This window comes from Pipra filicauda, unplaced genomic scaffold, assembly GCF_003945595.2.
Source record: "Pipra filicauda isolate LSUMZ 115617 unplaced genomic scaffold, ASM394559v2 scaffold53_size3534045_pilon, whole genome shotgun sequence".
NCBI classification, from domain to species: domain Eukaryota; kingdom Metazoa; phylum Chordata; class Aves; order Passeriformes; family Pipridae; genus Pipra; species Pipra filicauda.
Window position 1 is genome coordinate 1,746,628 of NW_024104687.1, and position 20,168 is coordinate 1,766,795.

The 20,168-nt window shown below is 37.9% G+C and overlaps 1 protein-coding gene across 2 annotated transcripts in view; it reads left to right on the plus strand.

Annotated features, from left to right (window-relative positions):
• WDR11 (WD repeat domain 11) overlaps positions 1-13,793 on the plus strand; it is a 39,807-nt gene extending 26,014 nt beyond the window's left edge. For both annotated transcript variants that reach the window (XM_027746488.2, XM_027746489.2), the window contains exons 17-29: positions 548-654; positions 1,109-1,223; positions 2,927-3,098; positions 4,540-4,648; positions 5,398-5,460; positions 6,352-6,417; positions 7,115-7,286; positions 7,550-7,645; positions 7,998-8,163; positions 8,977-9,074; positions 9,960-10,105; positions 10,531-10,610; positions 11,642-13,793. In XM_027746488.2, the coding sequence (XP_027602289.1) occupies positions 548-654; positions 1,109-1,223; positions 2,927-3,098; positions 4,540-4,648; positions 5,398-5,460; positions 6,352-6,417; positions 7,115-7,286; positions 7,550-7,645; positions 7,998-8,163; positions 8,977-9,074; positions 9,960-10,105; positions 10,531-10,610; positions 11,642-11,799 (1,548 nt within the window). In that variant the 3' untranslated portion in view covers positions 11,800-13,793. The remainder of the gene's footprint in view (positions 1-547; positions 655-1,108; positions 1,224-2,926; positions 3,099-4,539; positions 4,649-5,397; positions 5,461-6,351; positions 6,418-7,114; positions 7,287-7,549; positions 7,646-7,997; positions 8,164-8,976; positions 9,075-9,959; positions 10,106-10,530; positions 10,611-11,641) is intronic.
• The last annotated feature ends 6,375 nt before the right edge of the window (positions 13,794-20,168 follow it).

Sequence of the window (20,168 nt, forward strand, 5' to 3'; positions counted from 1 at the left end):
ATTACTTACTGAATATATTTTTAAGAATTTTAGTAAAACATGTACAAAATGTTGAATAACAGAGGCAGTTATTGAAACATGATTCTGTTCTGTTAAGGGATTTTGTTTCATAAGGAGGACTTAAAACTGTGAGTTTTAAGTTTGTTCTTTTCCCAGTTACTCTGAAGAATTCTTTCTCTTTTAAATTGTTCTGGAAGGCTTTGATGCTTAGAAATAGGTGTTCTGTTATTTTTGTTTCCTTCTTTAATATATGCTACTGTTGTGATTTATGAGGTGCTTCCTTGCAACAAGAGACAGAGAAGTGATTTCTGTTGCTCTAATCCCAAAATTTTTTACAAGGAAATCTCTTTTGAAGCATTTTGAAGCAAATATGACTGACTTGATAAATGTTTATATTTGATAGAACTGTTTCTGTTTTAACTGAGTAGAATTTGGACTTTTGTGTCATATATTTTTATTTAAATGCTGAAACCAATGTTGAAGTGTTTATTCATATGTCTGTCTCTATTAACCACAAGATTTTGTTCTGCTTCTTAAATATTTTCAGGGAAGTATGGGTAGCATTACATGTATTGCTTGGAAAGGGGATATACTGGTTCTTGGAGATGTTGATGGAAACTTAAACTTCTGGGATTTGAAAGCCAGAGTGTCCAGGTATGAATGCAAATCAAGTCTGTCAAACATGATGTAATGAGTGTTAGAATTTGGGCTTCTTTCATCCTTCCTCATTTTTGTTCTTCACTGCAGGAGGTGTTTGAGGGGAAAATTTCAAGCATTTTGAAATAAAAATTCAGAAAATTCCCACTGTGTTACAGTTCTCTGCATTCCAGCTTTTGTGTTTTCAGAAGAAGTAACATTTAATGAAAGTTTTAAAACCAGCTAGGTATCTTTTTTTACATTAAGTATTGTAGTATTTATTTCAAACATTTAATCATCTTAGTTTTAATAATCTGTGTAGCTATTTGTGTGTGCACATACAGGTAGAGAGGTTGTTCTCCTCCTCAGCCTGTGCAATATCAGGACCTGCAGAGTTCATGGGAAGGATTTAGTTGCCCACAATATGAGGTGGAGAGTGATTGATGCTAATATTACACTTCCCTTTTCTCAGGGGGATCCCCACACACAGGAGTTGGGTGAAGAAAATCCGATTTGCCCCAGGGAAAGGAAATCAAAAACTTCTTGCCATGTACAACGATGGGGCAGAAATTTGGGATTCCAAAGAGGTGGGTGCCTGGGGGTTTGATTTGCACTTATTTTCAAAGCACACCTCTTACTTCTGAAAATCAGGGATTAAGTTTTACAGAGTCATGATTTCTTGCTGACAGTTGTATGATGAAGTCCTACAGCTTTTCTCAGAAGACTTTTACTTCCTATAAAACATTTTTAAGCTGCCATCAATGAAAAGTACCTTTCACTCATAAAGCTGACAATGTGTCTGAGTTCCTCTTTGTCACTCTCTTGGAATGGGTTTGAGGCAGACCTTGAAAATTTAATGGGGAGTCCCCAGTTTTAGAATTTAATCTGTGGACAAGTGGTTACTTTTACTACAGGTCTCTTAAATTCTGTGCATAGGCAAGAATAGATTTAATTTGTTAGGGAATACCAGAAAACCAGACATTTTGTTCATTGACATTGTCTAGCTTCTCACCTTACTCTGAAATTCTGTAGTTATGTTCCCAAATCTTTTGGGGTTTGCTTCATAGGTCTTTCAGGGGATGATAGTACCATGGGGAAGGAAAGATAATTGTAGTGTTTTAAGTGAGCCCCCTGGACTAAGTTCAGGTTATGAGGATGTGAAACAGGAATTTTATTTTTTTTTCTTCTTGCTATGTGATGAGCACCAGCTGCAAACTCAGGTACTTAATTAGTGCAGTGTAGAAATCTGTTGGTGATAAGAGTTGGACAGCAGATATGAACAACTGCTGTGAATTACCTAAGCAGAGTAGAATATTATCCCATGAGTCTCTCCTTGAAGCACATTTGAATAGTTTTTTTGCCATAAGATATTTCTCCCTCTTTTTTTTCTAGGCCAAACGAGTTTCCTACATGAAAGCATTTTAAACTAAAATCACGTTTTCAACTGATTTCAACTGAAAACCTTTCAGAAATCTGTAGTACTATTTTATGATCTCAGTCCTATTATAGATGTAATCATCTCCTTAGGACTTCAGCTTTTGCCTACAACCAGTCCTAATTCTCTCACTCATGAAAATAATGGTGTCCTAGAGCTGTTGTACCTTACATCTCTCTAACTCCTTGCTTTGCTCTACAACAGGTGAAAGGAAACAGCAGAATGTTGATTGCAGTGGAATTCTTGCTACTGTTTCCTTACATTAACAATTGTCATGTCCTGTGATGCTACAGAAGGGTTACAAAATGTCCAACTACTGACCAGTTAAAAGCACAATTTAATTTTTGTTTTCTTCTTTTGTTTGTGGACAATGAACCATCCCATTCCCATAAAGTTCTGTTAATACTGTGTCTAAATGTATTTCTAGACAGGTTCAGCATTTACCAAAAAGTTGTATGTTAATGAAGAGCGTGAGTTAATTAATGAGAACCTCACTCTGGCCTTGATGCACATGTGCTGGATCAGGGGGCTGGAATTAAAGAGGGAATGTAGATTCCCACCAGTTCACCATGGAAATTTTAGGTCAGAAAAGATAACAAAAAGGCAGCTGTACAGCTGTGCTCAAAAGGATCTTTTCTCTCACCTCTAAATTGGGAAAAGTATTGTTTCAGGGCAACCACGTGACCTACTGCAAGGTTTCTAAATTCCCTGCTCTCCAGAAAGGGCCGTTATTAAAATGATTTACAACTAACTTCACCTTTTAATGTGAATTTTGAGCTGTGCCTCGTGGGTGTGTGACACAGCCTTAGACTGGGTGATGGAGAGCCTACTAAAAATGACAAATAACTTCCCCAGGTACAAATGGTGAGCAGTTTAAGGAGTGGAAGGAACGTGAATTTCCGGATCCTGGATGTGGACTGGTGCACGTCTGACAAGGTGGTCCTGGCATCAGATGATGGATGTATCCGAGTCCTGGACTTGTCCATGAAACCCTCCTGCTTCAGGATGGATGAACAGGACCTCATAGGTATGGTGATTTCATTTTGCTCTCAGCTGGTAGGTAAAATGCACTTGTAATTTGTAATAAAAACGTTCAGCATTTCTGTTAGAACAAAAAATTATCACATGTAGAGATTTTGATGCCTCTCTAGTGGTTTTCGAAGATACAGATAAATGTTTTAGGCTTAGGTCATGTGAGTTGTTTAAAAAAACATCCATACTTTTGACTATCTGAATTAGAATGAATAATAAAAGCTTTTTGTGCAGAAAATCTGGAAAGGTGACTTAAAAAACATTGGTACATCACTTAATTATCAGTACCTACATCACTGACATTCATGACATGATTCTGAAACGTTTGTAATGTGTGAAAATGTCTTTTCTGAATTTTTTTCAGGTATCAAAGGCAGTTTGTAGACTGAGTCATTGCATTTCTCACATTGCTCTTTTACTTTTTTGCCATATATTTAAGAAGGGAAATTAAATATTTAACTAGTTAACTAAGCTACATTTTTTTTTTATTACTAATGTTCCAAATAACTGCTTTTGTTGTTGTCCTTTGAGTCGATCCTACCTTTACTCATAGAATTTCCTTAAAACATTAGATTCCCTTAATGTAGATTCTAAGACATATTTGGAAAATTGTGATGTGGGGAGCTGTGGTGTGGAATGCTTGAGAGAACATGTAATTTATCACAGCTATTTTTGCTATCAAATGAATGTCCTGTAATATTAAGTTGTAAAGATTAATGTTGTAAAACCAAGCACACTTCAGTTAGGATGTGGCAGCTGTAAGGTTGCCTGTGATTTAGCTGTCCTGCCTCTACACTCTGGTGATCTTTTAATTACAGAATCACATTTACTGGATTCCTACACCATTCAGTGCATACAAAGTGCAGAGAATTTCTGAATATTTAATAATGTAGCTGGTTGGTGCTTGTTTTACTCCTCAGTCAAACTCCTTACCCAAACCTTGTACTGAATACAGAGTTACTGACTTTTAAATTTGTGCGACAGCAGTTAATCCTATAATTTTCATCTTATTTCTCTGCTAAGACAGACAGGTATTAAACTTCCCAACATCCTTAGAAACCAGAGGGGCAAAGCAAAACTAACCATGCATTTGGGTACAGCTTTCCTTGTTTTCCAGCTTGCCCCTGTAATAGCAATAATCATTGTATACAACTCTACTTCATGCCACTGTAATGTATTCCAGGAGTCTGTGGCTAAATCCAATATGGAATGTCCTGAAATTCTCATTAGAGGACGGTTGATAACCCTGTTCTTTCTATGAAATGTTTTTGCCTGAGTGTAGAGATAAGCTTTTGTATCTAGTAACCTGGGCTATGAAAAGACTGTTATTTATGATTTTCTTCTGCTGGCAAACAAGGTGGGACATTTTCTGTTTCCCGAACACAGTGTTATTGCACATTAACCACTCCAAAATGAATCTTTTCCTTTTGTTTCAGAACCTGCCTGGTGTCCCTATCTGCTTGTTCCAAGGGCTTCATTAGCTTTAAAAGCATTCCTGTTGCATCAGCCATGGGATGAGAAATATTCTCTGGATATAATGGATGTGTAAGAAGAAATACTTGTCTTATTATTTTTTAAATCCTACATACTTTATTGGTCTTTCTGTGCAAATAACTGTCAGGTATATAAGTTTTCTCAATCTTCAGGACAGTCAAAAAGATAATAGGTTCAATATTTATTGCTAAAAGTAATAAATAGAAAAGGCTTTAAGGTCAATTATTTTATTTATTTTGGCTTTCAGTAGCACTTGAAAACTGCCTCAGTAGCTATAGAAAACTGCTCTCTGCTTTAAGGTACTGGCAATATTTTTAGGTCATTTACAGGTTATTTTAATACTGGTGTGTTCTCTTTGTTCTAGAAGTTAATATAGTGGTCAGAGTTGGTTCCTGAAGTGTAACTGGAATTGATACTCTGATAATCTGATAGACCTGTCTGTACATCTTCACAGGAACACATTTTGTATCCTGTATTGTGTTTGGGTACTGCTTGTGGGCACAGAATGGTGCTCCAGGCAATGTCATTTTCATTAATTTTAAGGTTAATGAATAAAAAAAAAATGGGAAAAGAAAGATTGGCACTGGCTCTGAGATTGAGAGAAAGCAAAACCAGTCTTGCATTACTGTTTTGGAACTAGGAACCAAAGAATCTTTCATGAGTGGCTTACCATAAAAATGTGAAAGATTGTTTCCTTATATGTTCTTGTGTTTTTTCTACTACTTCCATTTCAGATAATTCTGTCATTTTGGTAATATAAGAAACCTTTTTCTTTTTTTTTACTTTGTTTTTTAATCCAGAGATTATCCAGAGAATGAAAATATTAAAAACCTTCTTCAAGAGCAGTTGAATTCATTGTCCAAGTAAGAATTTTCCTATTATTACTTGAGTAATGTCCAGAATTCTGAAAAGGCAAAAAACCTGAAGTTTGTGGCAATTCACAGCTTTAAGAAGAAAGAATGCTTTTTGCCTCTCTAAAGATGAGCTTGAGTCATGACAGCTTTTATTTTAAACAAAGTTAATTTTTATATAACTCTTAAAATTGGTGCTTTAAAGATGCTGATTAGTGTCAATATATATTTGGAACTGACCAGTGAGGATTTGGAATTTTTTAAACAGTACTTCCCAGGGATTGTGTGGTTCTTTGATGTTGGTCCAGGCACTGCTACTTAAATACTTCAGGGTTTGTTAGGATATTTAATTCTTCTCTGAGGAAGAAAAGACAAACAATTCTAAAAATCCTTTATTGAAGATATATTTCAGAATAATGTTCATGCACATTGCTCTACTTGCACAGCAAACAGATTTTGACATTCCATTTAAACCATGAAAATTGTAGTTAAAGCTTCCTTTAGTAGGAGAGAAAAGGTAACAGCATATTTCTACCCAGTCTGAAACATATGTAGGAAACCTAAATTCATGCATATGTATCCTTTATGAATTATTAGTAATTGAATTAATACTGGAATTGGTAGAATTACTGCAGACTAATTTATAGCTTTTTATACATCCTTGTGGTGTTTCCCTTTATTGCAAGGACAGGGAGTTCCTCATGGACTCACTGGACTTTGCTCCTTGACATCAGTTGTATCTCAAATTATATATAACTGTTTTCATAGATTTTAATTCAGAAAGGAAGTTGAGGTTTGATTTTTTTCAGTTTGTATGTGATATAACCTGTTTGTGTTGAAACCAACCAGCCAAAAAAACTTGCACAGCATTTTATTGATTATTTATGGCCTTCTCTTTTGCAGTGACATAAAGAAACTTCTGCTTGATCCAGATTTCACTCTCTTGCAAAGATGTCTCCTGGTTGCCAGGTAGTAGAGATTCAGATAATTTTACCAAATGTTTCCTGGTAAAATCTTGATGCTCTTAATGCATATGAATGAGCTAAATTTTAGATACTCAACCAGTTCTTTAACTCCTAAACTGCTTTGTCACCCATGGATTAGAGTGTTTTTAGGACCAAGAATGGAGATTTTACCTTTCTGAAACATAATTTTAATTGCTTAATGGATACAGAGAACTTCCCTCAGTCTTGGTACTTTTACAAATGGAGTTTTGCCAACTGTGTTACATTTAGTTGTGGAAAGCCCAAAAATGTCAATCAGAACTTTCACAATAGATTATATGCAAACAGAGGAAGGCCTGGTTTTTATTTCAAATGTGTTTGTTCCCTGTGGTTCTTCTGCCTAAACTGAACTAATTTTAGTCTGTCTGTATTCAAAGATGTTTTTCAAACTTAGTAACTTTTGGTTGAAAGAGGATACTGGTGATTAGGTATAAAATAATAATAAATATCAATTTCCACATATTTCTGTGCTGAACATTCCCTGAGTTTAATTGCTGTTCTGACTTTCCTTATTCTTCTCTTGTAGTTTGTCCCATTAATGCAAAGTACTTGTGATCTCCACAAGAATGCATTGGTTTTGTAAAAAATTAGATGTGTCGTATTTTTATGTGACATATGAAAAAATACAAACCTATTTGACATCCTGATTTGTGTCTTCTCAGGCTGTATGGGGATGAATCTGAGCTGCATTTCTGGACTATTGCTGCCCACTATTTGCACAGCCTGTGCCAGGGAAAACCTGAGAAACCAAGAGACACAGCAGTCCCTCAGGAACAGCTGGTTAATCCTTTGGATATCTGCTATGACATACTGTGTGAAAATTCCTACTTCCAGGTATTTCAAAGAGTTCAAAAACAAATTTATTAAGAATGTCATCAGCACAATAAACACTCAGCGTTGTAACCCTCTTATCCTAGAGCATTTCCTGGACGTATTTCAGTTTTTTTAGTGACATACCACTCTAGATTAAGTCATTCCCTGTTACTTAAAACCAGGAGGTGTTCCAAAAACTCTCAAAATACTTACATGTCTTTTAAATGCTTTTTTTATTTCTTACAGTAGACTTACATTTAAAATATTTTTCCTCCTTCATCCAGAAATTCCAACTGGAAAGAGTAAATCTCCAGGAAGTGAAGAGATCAACGTATGATCATACCAGGAAATGTGCTGATCAACTTCTCCTCTTGGGCCAGGTTTGTGGGTAATATTTGAATTTTTTCTTCTTCTTCTTCTTCCCCTATCTGTTTAAATGTTCCTCTTCCTTTTATAACTCTACAAAAGTAAACAAGGAAATAAATGGCTATAAATAAAAATTAATTCCAAATATTAATTTACAGTATATTCATGATGGGTTTTAAGTGCTACCCTTACTGTGGATGCTTTATTGAAATAGAATCTTAATTATTGCTACACCAGTAGATATTTTTATAGCCTGGTTTAGAATAACTTTCATTTGCTCCAATGTCTTAAAAAGGATAAAAATCAAAAGACTTTTAAACAGAAGTGAATATGTTGTGGTCAAAGTTCTATTTTTTCTCTTGCCAGACTGACAGAGCAGTGCAACTGTTGTTAGAAACCAGTTCAGAGAATGCACATTATTACTGTGATTCACTCAAAGCTTGTTTGGTCACAACTGTCACCTCATCAGGTCCCTCTCAAAGCACCATTAAACTGGTAGCTACCAACATGATAGCCAATGGAAAGCTTGCAGGTAAGATATCACTTTCTATTTGCTTATAAACTAGTAATTCTGATCATTATTAAGGTTGCCAATAGAAACAGGGGAGCAGAGAATCTTATTGTAGTAGATCTATATGCTGCATATGTTACAGCTTGTGCTACCTTTTTGAGTTAACACAAGTTAACCCCAAAATAATCAGTAACTCAGTTATAAAGTTCAACTGGTTTTGATTCATTTTCATTGGAAAAGTTACTTCTGGGGTAAATCTTGTGGCAGTTGTTTGCAGAAAAGAGGCTGAGCACATCAAGGTGTGTATTTTCCACTTTTCCAGTTAAAGCATTGATTAAAATTTGGTGTCCTGTTACAAAGATGAAATATGGACTTGATTTCCTTTTTGGTTCAGACCTTGTTTCAAAACAAGAGTTGTTCACCATATAACAATTGACTGAAGTGCTCAAAGACATGCAGAGAAAGTACAAATGTCTGTACTTGTCTGGAAAAATACTTTCCACTCAGTAGACAAGTAACACTTCACTGTCAGTATTGTGGACAACATTGTAAATTAAGTAAATGCATTTCATGGCTAATCCTTTATTTTAATTTAAAGACCGTTATCTCTTTATGATGAGAAATCCTGTGAACCCCTTGTGATTTTTATTTAGAGCAAATATAAATGAGAGCTTTGCGTGGGAAAAGATCTGATAGCTGACACCCAGAAATTAGGAGTTTTCAACATCTTTGTGTGCTGAGAAGGAAACAGAGATGCTTTTTTTAGGGGGATGAATGACCTGATCACACTTTTTTTCCTCTAACTTACTCTCTGGAGTGGTTTTTGTTCTCCAGAGGGTGTCCAGCTGCTGTGTCTCATCGACAAGGCTGCTGACGCCTGTCGCTACCTGCAGACCTACGGCGAGTGGAATCGTGCAGCTTGGCTGGCAAAGGTGTGTCATTCCCCAGCTTCCAGTTTGCCAAACTACCTCCTCAGCATATGGATGAAGGCTGATGAGGGTGCTGAAGTGCTCCAGAGTTAAATAACTGAAAAGTTAAATCGGTTTGAAATATCATCATCAGTTCTTCCCATGTCTTAAGCGCCAACAAGCCAATCCATTGAATCAGCTTTGGCAGGTTCTTCAGCTTTTGACTCCACAAAAAGGACCTAAAAAGGTCCTAAAAAGGGTTGGAATACTCAATTTTCTAATTTTTGAGCAATGGTTTCTGAAGTTGCACATAGCTGCAGCAGTACAAAGTTTGTAATGATCTACAAATCCACCTCTGGAAGTCAGTAACTAGGCAGTGGATTTGTGCTGAGCTCCATGTGATGTGTGCTCATTTCAAACTTAGCACACTCATCAATTTGCATCACCACCTGTTTTGTTTTGCAGACATAATTACAGTAAGACTGCCTAGACACAGCATTACCTCCCCACGTTATAATGGGCAGGAGTCAGTAAGGATTTTTCATTGTCTCTGATGAAGTTTCTGTTATGTTTCCTGAAGAAAGCGTGGCAAATTTTGAAGAAAGCGTTCAGATTTTCTAAATGAGTGAATCCTGCTTTTAAGAAAAATAAAGGTGTTTTGTCCTTAAGTCTGCAATAAGGGGTGAAGATTTCTAACTTCTTCATACTTGGGACTTTAAAAAGCTTGGGGTAAAAATAATGTTAATCACATGTAAAAATTCAGTGACTCGAGGGGAGTACTTTTATACCTAGATATTTCTCAACTTCCTTTATGTTGTATTAATTCAAGGGATAGGTGTACTTTTTATTAATAACTGATAGTTTCAGCAGCTTTTCCTTCTGACACCTTGGCTTTCCCATCTCCCCAAGGTGCGTTTGAACTCAGAGGAATGTGCCGACGTGCTGAAGCGGTGGGTGGATCACCTTTGCTCTCCACAAGTCAACCAGAAGTCCAAGGCCATTCTTGTCCTCCTGTCCCTTGGATGCTTTACCAGAGTGGCAGAGATGTTGCACAGGTAAAGATGACACAGCACAACCTGTATTTAATTTTGTCCAGAATCAGACAAGATGTAGTGACTCAGACGTCAAGGGGGGCTCTGCAGTTCCTGACATTTGTTTCTCCTTCAGCATGATTTTCTGGAATTAACTTCAACCTCTACAGTGCATCATTTCTGTAGGCTGCAACTGATACATTTTTAAATTTACTGCTTTAAGATTGCAAGCACCCACTGACCAAGCAGCAAGGATTTGTAGTAACTGTGATTTTTTCTGAGTAACTTGAGCCTTGATCTTTCAAACTGCATCAAGTGCAAGTTATTTGAGTGCAAGGGAAGATGTAAGAAAGTTGCACTCTGTGCAAGTGTTTTGGTGCAATGTCCTGGAATACTTTCCTGGTTTGTATCCTAACAAATGATTCTCTCTTTTTTTTCCCATTTCTCAGCATGAGGTACTTTGACAGAGCAGCTTTATTTGTAGAAGCTTGTCTGAAGTACGGGGCATTTGAAGTTAATGATGATACAAATATCCTTTATTTGAAATCCTGTCTGCATCTGTGTGGTCATATACAGTGAGTATGTGTGAGCCAATGTTAGATGAACTAGTCTACCCAGAAATAGGAGTTCCAGCTTTTATTTTCCAGGTTGTGCAGCTTGAGGGAAGTATAAAGAAACAAGTAAAAAGGTGTAATTTCCATTATTACCTTGTCTGATGGTCTGTGGGGTCTGAGGTCTGGAATACAAACTAAAACTGAAAAAAATACAGTGATAGGAGAGGAAAGAGGGGATGATAAAATGTTCTTGGAAATAATTGCTGCAGCCTGTATAGTGCAATCAGTGGTTCGGTTACCTTTTCAACATTTTATGTCAGGAAAAAAAAAACCCTTTACTGAAACCCTTTGTACACCATCATATTGTTTCAGTGATTGACATCCTTTCTGAAGGAGTCAGTTCTGAGACAGTGCAAACAAAGAAATTAAAGGTCACTATCAATGAGCTGAAAATGCAATAAGTATCATAAAAGGTGTCTGAAGAACTGCTCACTAAAATCTGCACATCTGACCTGGTGTTCTGGAAACACTGAGCAGTGTCTGAAATTTTTGTCTGTGTGCAATAAATAATAATGCATAATAATATTACATATGTGAGACCTGATCCTGGTTTGTGGAGTCATCACTGATGTCAGCTTGTAAATAAAAAAAACCACTAATAAGTCATGTAGATAACTCAGAGTCTAATTAACAAAGAAATCCTATAATCTGACCTTAATTTACTTTTTAGTTTCTATTCTAAGTTATGCCATTGTGTCATGGTAGGTATTTATGCATATCTGAAATGTATCTGTTGTAGTTTATATCACTCTACACATTGCTTGATAATCATTCAACAGTAGGATTTAAAGCAACTTTGTTCTCTTTATTTGTGCTGAAAAATATTGGATTAACAGAATTGACAGGCATTTCACACCGGGAGAGCAAAGGAGTAAGAAGGAAGAAAAAGGATTCTGAGTTTTTTCATTGTGCTGTTAATTTGTGTTTTCCTTAATGCTTCATTTACATAAATTGATCCATGCTGTGTATGCAGATTATGCCAGAAGCTTGAAGCTGCTGGGCTTCAAACAGGGAGCTGTTCTCTTTGCCTCCAAAGCAGGAGAAGCTGGGAAAGAGTTACTGACTGAACTCAAACAACCCAAGGAGGAGGTGACACAGGAGTAAGAATTTCATGTTTATCAGCTGATCTGGGTTGTCACACTGAGTTTCCACTGTGTGAAAATACATCTTTCTCTTGGATCACTCTAACAGCTGATTTGTGTGATTTGAGCCAATACTGTTAAATGTGTTCGAAGTCAGAATTAAGAACTGTGGTATTGTTTCTTTTTGATAGAATTGTCTCCACTTTCACAAGAGGGGAAAGAAGCCTGTGATAAAATTATACAAGAATATTTCAACTTTTTCAACTGTAGCAGGAATCAGATTTTAAAGTGTGCTGAAAGAGTTGCATACCTGTGTAAAAGTCCAGTCCATTTACTTCTAAAAATCAAACCTTTATAGTACTTCAGTACTGTTGTATTTATATGTATAAATGATTGAGCCTGTATAATATAAAATTATAAATATATTTAAAAATAAACACAGATCACAAAGCACACAGTTCTTCCCTGGAACATTGTGTTTTCTCAGTCCAGTTTTTCAGTTTAAAATTCCTGTTATTTTAGATCAGTTCACTGTAATGTCATTTCATAACTGTCTGGAGTGGAATCTGTAACAGGTTCACTTACAAATGTTACTCTCCTGACATTCCAAAAATCCATGAAATGTCCTTTTTTTCAATTAAGGTGTTCTGTTTCATGTCATTTTTAAGTGTGCACTCCCTGCACAGCTTGGGAACTAAATTCTGCCTTGTGTTGCCTGGCTCATGGGATCAAAGGCTGGGAGAAATATCCCAGGAGCAGCAGGGTGGGCTCCTGCAGGACAGGCAGGACACTGCTGCTGCTGGCCCAGTCACTGTTTTGTTTGTTATTTGAATGTGTGATGAACAATATAGTCCAAAAAGCCAAAATTCTGGCTTTTTCATTAGATCCTTCTAACCCTAAGGATGCCACCAAAATCATATTCTCCCATTTGTGTGCCAGCATTTCAGTATTTAAGTACTTGCTTGCATGATTGTTTCTTGTGTCAGATGTATCTTTTCTGTGTGTTACTGATGAGGAATTTTACAGCTGGGGAGCTGTAAAAGTGACATTGCCCTTGCAAATTGAAGACTGTGGCGTGGGAAAAATAGTCTGGGCTAAAAAATTAAGTTCTTCCTTTTCCCACCTTTTTGGAGCTACTGAAGTTTAATATGTTGTAGTGAAAAAAATCCTGTAAAATGTCTCTCCTTTGAATGTAATTGGTGGCTTGTCTACTTATCTAATCCAAACTACTTTGGATTCTCCTTATGTTTGAGTATTTGTGGATATGTGCTCTACACTTCTTCCTGGAGGAGCTTCAGCTTTGGGACATCTCTAACTGCACAAACTTTTTGGTTCAAATCTAAAATAACGTTTCCAATAAAACTGGAAAGGTTGGACTTGTCAATAATCTTGTGGAATATAAATTGAAAATGTGAGTTTCATCATTCTGAGTAGAAAAGTGAGAGTTATAATTGCAATGTATCTTCTTTTTTCCTGCCACATCCTTACATAGATTATAAAATTCTTTGTTCAGTGTATGGTGAACTGTGTTATATAGTTACTGTAGCTTGGGAAAATAAGTACACAAGAAAATTTGCCTTAAGTATTAACTGGTGAGAAACAGAATTAAGTAAAATTTGACTGTCATTACCAGTGGCCTAAATTCTGTCTCACATTGACTACTCCAACACTCCTCAATCCTTGCTCTTATTTTTCCCAGCAGTACTCATGGACAGGGTTACTCCAGAGTTACTGTGAGCACACACAGGCTTGTTCTGTGACAGATCACGTTCAATTGTTTGTCAGTGAGTCTCTGGAATAAATCTGCTTTAATATACACTTGGATTTGTAATTAATGTTTTTAAAGAAACACATTTCAAAGGCCTTTTAACACTGATTGTTGCTATAAAGTGTGCAGGCTGCAGAATACTGTGTGACATCCCCTTGATGATGAAAATGGAGTGTAAAAGTGATTGAAAAGTTTATTTAGATAATGTTGCAGTCTCACTACAATAATAAAAAGATTTTTAAAATCTCTGTGTGTCTTGATTTAACACAACACCATCATCTGCTGCCCTGGGATTGAATGTTGATTGTGTAACTGTTGTCATTGTGCCTTCAGGACAGGAACAATGCTCAGGGCTGGGTTTAACAGGGGAAGTGATTATCCTTTGTACAACTGAGTCACATTTTCCATATTAGTACTAATGAAACATTGTGTTTGTGTAGTATTAATTCCCAAACTTAACTAGCAAACATTAACTTTGTGTGGGTTAAATTAGAGCAGGACGTGGGCTGCACATCCTGATTTTTGAAAAGCACGGAAATAAGTGAAAGAAAACCCCTCCCTTTCTGTTTTTATGCTGCCCCATAAAGAGTCTTAGAAAGGAAGGCAAGTTGAGGTTTTATTTCAGTCTTGAAAATCTTAGGTGAGTGATTATGATTATGTGATATTAGCTTTATTTCCATGCTATTTGTTGAAATTGTTGGTCCCCTTTCATAGGTTAAAATTCCCCTTCCACATTTCTGTTTTCTCCTTCCCTGTGACTGCACCAGCAGAACGTGGGATCCAGGATGATGGGAGAGGAGCAGCACCTGAGCAGGGAAAGCCAGGGTTGTCTGTCAGACAAACTCAGCAGATGGTAAAGGCAAAGTTGTCAAATACTTATTTATTGGCCCAACTTAATGGTTTTCTTTTTGAGAATCACATCCCCAAGTTGAAAATACCTTTTTTTCCCGTGTCATTGTCACCGCTACTTCATTGAGCAAATGCTCCTGCAGGTCAGTGCAGTTCCCACTGACAAACTCCCTTTCAGTGGCTGCTTTCCAGAGGGTTATGGAGTGATAATATTCTGCATTGTTCAAACCAGATGCCAACAGGTGTTTTTAAAAAAGAAAGGCAGTGTTATTACTTTTCACCCCCGTGTGGCAGGAGATTAATAGAGTTATATTACACTTGCCTGGCTCCTATTTCACTTGCTGTAACTAATAAAAAGCTATAGGCAACAAATCTCAGTTGCAAGAAGAAGAAGAAGGTCATCTTTGTGCTTTTTTTTTTGTGAGTGGTCACTTTTTTCAAACACTTGTTTCGTATTATGGCCCTCGTGAGTCAGTCTTTTTTTTACTCTGAGCCTGCTTTTTGAATCCAACCACAGATTCATGAATAATAGTGTATTTAGGTGACCCTTTGGAAATTATCACAGCCCCTGGTTTGGATGATCCTCTCAGACACAGGGTGTGACTCTTGGGGATGATGCTGTGCAGGGCCAGGAGTTGGACTTGATGATCCTTGTGAGTCCTTTCCAACCTGGCACATTCTGTGATTCTGGGATATTTTTTCCAGCATTGTTTGTGAATGATTTTTTACAACAGCTTGTGAGAGTCAGAGACTGTTACTCAGAAAAAAACCCATGCCCAGTGTAATTGTTCGCAGGTCAGAGTTCCTTGGTGGTCTGATATAAAATATTCATAATTCCCTCTTGGTGAATCATAGTATTATTTAGGTTGGGAAAGCCCTCTAAGACCATCGAGTCCAACTGTTCCCCCAGCACTGCCAAGGCCACCCCTAACCCCTGTCCCCAAGTGCCACATCCACACAGGTTTTAAATCCCTCCAGGGATGGGGACTCCACCACTGCCCTGGGCAGCTGTGCCAGGGCTGGACAACCCTTTCACTGAAGAAATATTCCCTACTATCCAAGCTAAACCTCTCCTATCCCAGTTTGAGGCCATTTCCTCTCATCCTGGGAGAAGACCCTGACCCCACCTGGCTACATCCTCCTGTCAGGGAGTCTCTGAGCCCTCTCAGCTACATCAGAGTTTTGTACAACTGAGACAGATTTATATTTTTTTAATCTGCCAGATAATAGCAATCATCAAATACTCATGTTCTCCTTCTCAAAGTTTCTACACCTGCCACTTTTATACACACATTTCTTTTCCTCTTTTTGGTTTCTGTCTCTGGTGATACTTTATACCAGCACTAAATTCACCTGGTGTTTTATGTACCTTGTAGAACTGGCATGTATTCTTTATATCCAAGCTATGTCAGAAAGTTTTGGTGATAGTTTCCATAGAATGCATCTTCTCCAGGCTCTGTATCCCATCTGGATTTACTATGCAATTCTCTTCTATTGCTTCAGCTCTAGCACTTTCTTGTGTTAGGGAAAACTAGCAAGATTGCTGCTGCAGGTGTCATTTTCCAAGACCAGCTTTTGTTCTTCTTGTCTCCTAAATGAATTTTTCCTGATGTTTGGTAACCAGCTCCTCTTATTTTTGCAGAATAGAATTGCCTTGGGACCAAGGGAACATGTATTGAAGCAATGGACCCAATGTTTGGAGAACAACTGGAGATCCTTGGGGTGGAAAATATGGTAATAATAATAATAATAATAATAATAATAATAATAATAATAATAATAATAATTGTCCTCTTTAATAGAATTTCATTTGCCTTAGAAAGTCCTTGCAAAGTAGCTATTCCAAATGAATTTCTGGGGGATAAGAGCATCCTGGGCACTAGTATACAGCCATTAATACAACAGTTTGGATTCTTGTTGCACAAGAATTCCACTTCTTTTCCTGCCAGATAAAGTGTCTTTGTAACCAGAGAATCATGAGTGTTGAAAGCCATATGAACATAAGCTCATATTTTAAGAATAATTTGATCTTTCTTCATAATCAGAAGGACTTCTGAGTTATTTTTGGCCTGTGTTGACTGAGAACAAAATCAGAAAGCCTTTTCTTTGCCTCTCAGGAGGACCAGGCAGGGGTTTTCTAATTAAAGAGGTCCTGGCTGGAGAGGTTTGTGGCTGGAGAGAGGAGACTTGGCTGGACTGTTCTGGCTGGAAGGGTTTCCACCTGCAGCCAAAGCCACGTGCTGAAGGAAGGTTTCTCTGAGCCAAGATCATCCCTGTCATTACTCTGCAGCTTCTTCTAAACAAGTTAAGGTAAGCCAGTTCTCCTCTCAGATATCAGCAGTATTAGTTATTTTTTACCCTTGACTCATAGGAGAATTCCCCCAAATGCCTTTTCTGCTCTTAATTCTTCGAATTACCTGGCACATTTTGCAGCTTTTTTGCTGTCCCTAATGTCTTTTTTTGAATAAGGGAGTGTGTACTGTCCACCTCTCAGCTAGGACCTCTGTAGTTGCACAGGCACAGGGCTCCTCCAGCCCCTCTGGAGCTTGATCCATGTGGGATGTGCTCTCCTGCCCTCCTTCACCTCCCTCACACCCACACTCCTCTCCAACATCCCCACTCACGTGGTGCTGGTGCCTGTGTGGCAGAGTCATCAGCAGCAGGAAATCAATAAAAGGGAAAAGACAATCCCAAAACACACACACACAAAACCCAAACCAAAATCCAACCCAACCAACCAAACAACAGCACCAACAAAAATACCCAAAGTGCAAATTGCAAATATCTGAGTCTTTTCTATCCTGCCATGTTCTAGTTCAGTAATTTCTTGCCCCTGAAATTTTAACTGGTACCTCCAAGTCATGGCAGTATTGTATCTTCATATCTGCTTGCTTGCATGCCATCCTTCCCTGGCACAACTGATTGGTTTGGAGTACTTGTTTGCTTGTTTCTTAGTTCCTGACAGACCAGAAATTCTCTTTCCACAGTCTGAGAGGATTGATTTGCAAATTATCAGTGTCGGGTTTTTTTGCTTTTTCTCTGTTGCACAACAAAATATTGCAAAATACTATACAAATAACACCTGCAAAATACTATACAAATAATACCTGCAAAATACTATACAAATAATGCCTGCAAAATACTATACAAACCAGCTACATTTGGGAAAAGAAGGCAAGCATAGCCATTTTTCCAAACTGAAACAAAGTGGAGTATTTTCTTTCTCCTTTACCCCTAGAAAAATAGTTCTGAAATGCTTATCAAGGCACAGAGACTTTTCTTTCTGACTGTTTCTTCCAGTTCTACTCTGTGGTTTACCTCAGCATCTGCTTTCTTTTTCCACTGCAAAGCTAAGCCTGGCTTTGATTAAAAGGCAGCTGAAAGGCAGATTAATGCATTGCAAGGAAAAGCAGCTTTGCTAATAGGAAAAGAGAGCAGGAAGGTAATTTGTCAGAGATCACCTGGTCCTGGATGTGATGTTTTCTGGTAGCAGCTTTTTCTCCCTGTAGGACTAAGCCAACGTGTGGGGAGTTTATTATTATTCTATGCCACAACCATCTCATCAAAAAGCCAAGACACATTCTTTGAACTGAACTGAAATCATCTGTTTATCCTTTCTGACTGCTTTGCAGGCAAATTCCTCAGCCACAAGAGTGTTTGCAAAGTGTGTTTTTCCCGTTCCACTACATTTTCATGTTTGATGGGCTTTTGAAGTGTTTGTGTTTCTGTGAAATTCCAGTGCTTTGTGGGGATATCTGGTGTGACTTCAGGAACATAAGTCCTGTGAGGAGCAGCTGAGGGAGCTGAGGTTGTTCTGTCTGGAGAAAAGAAGGCTCAGGGGAGACCTTGTGACCCTCTGCAACTCCCTGAGAGGGGGTTGTGGCCAAGTGGGGTTTGGGCTCTTCTCCCAGGTAACAAGTGATAGGACAAGGGAAAACAGCCTCACGTTGCACCAGGGAAGGTACAGGTTGGATAGCAGGAAAAATTTCTTCACTGGAAGAGTCTCCTCAGTGAAGTGGTGGAGTCACCATCCCTGGAAGGCTTCAAAAAAACAAGTGGATGTGGCCCTTCACAATATGGTTTAGTGGGCATGGTGGTGTCAGGTCGAAGGGTGGACTTGATCTTGGAAGTATTTTCTCAACCTTAATGATTCCATGATTATTTAATTTATTACCATTATTATTATTATTATTGATATAATTATTATTGTTATTAATGTTATTGTTTTATCATTATTTCCCCCTTACTGCCCTCAGTAATCTGTCACGAGCAGCTTCCCTCTACAGCTTCAGCTTTCCCTTATCCTAAGACTGCTTCCCCATCCCCTCTGGCTTTAAACTCACCATTAACAGCCCTAATAACGTGTTATTCCATTAAAATCCTGGAAGGAGAGTTTCCAGCTCCTGCAGGAGAGGGCAGCAGAGATCAGCAAATGGAGAGGTTTGGGGCCACTTGCACAGGGAAACAAACTGAACCAAGGGCTCGAGTTTTTCCTTTCCTTCTATTCAGTCCTTAAGGAGTGGAAGCTTCCAGGCTCCAGCCAAGCAGAAACAAGCAGATATAGATTTTAGTGGCAGCTGTAAATAGCTGCAGACTGTTGGGAGAGGAAAGAAGGGCATTGAGGTTGTCCAGTTTTCTTATAAGTACTAGTTCAGGTCATTATTAAACACAACCACTTGAAATCTGTTCTGATTTAGCAAGTAAGAAATGCTTGAAAATGCATTAATAAGTATGAGTTAAAACATTATTTTGCATCTAATGCCTGAAGGGTAGGGTTTGCTTTTTTTTACTTGGTGGCTTGTTGTGGTCAAGTCTTGTTCAGTTTATTTTTATGCTGAAGGATTTCCTCTTAATTATTTACAGTAAAGGGGAGATTTTCTTCCTAGAAAGTACTGAGAGAAGATTTAATGCACACACAGAAATTTCAAAGTGTGTCCTATGTTCAAGCAGCAGAAGTGAACTGTTCCTGCAGTTACCTGGAGGATCAGAGGATGGTTGTGCCCATAATCCCCAGTAACTTGCTGGCAGCTTTTCAGTGATCACAGGACCTTGTTCTTTGTGTTTATGTGTAGGAAGAAGAAATGAGCAGAGAAAATTTATGACAGGAGTAGATCTCTCTGATGGTTTTCAAACACACATCCCTCAGCACTTGCTGGTATGGCTGTTCCTGGTGAGCAGCAAATTGTTTGTGAATTTTAGTATGATTTTAGCGTATTTAAGTAAACTAAAAAGCGCTGGGAGCACAACTGGCCAGAGGCACTGGTGTTGGGACAACAGATATGCTGGAATAATCTTTTATTATTGTTATTAAAGCTTCTAACTCTTGATTGACACATGAAACTCTCCTATCAGCTTCACAGCATCCCCTCTGAGGGGATACCAAACTGAACAATTTCTTTTTCAGTGTATATTTGTCATGGTGCTTAAAGCCCTACTTGAGATAATTCTGAGCCCAGAGCAGTTTCAGTTTAGCAGGAAGAAATCTCTGCATTTTCAGCTGGAAAACAAACACAGAAAAAGGTTGTTTGATGTTTAAGGTCCCTTCTAACCCAAACCATTTTATGATTCTGTGATCCTCCCACCTCTCCTGAACTTCCTAATTTCCTTACTCTTTCTGTATTGCAGGCTCATGAATTATATGGGTTTGTGGACCAGGAAGGTATGTTTGTACCTTGAACATCACTGACATCATTTCTCAAAAAAAGAGCACAGCTTGTCAGGAAGAAGATGCACCAAAAAACCCCTGAGGACACACATTGTGCAGTATCTTTACA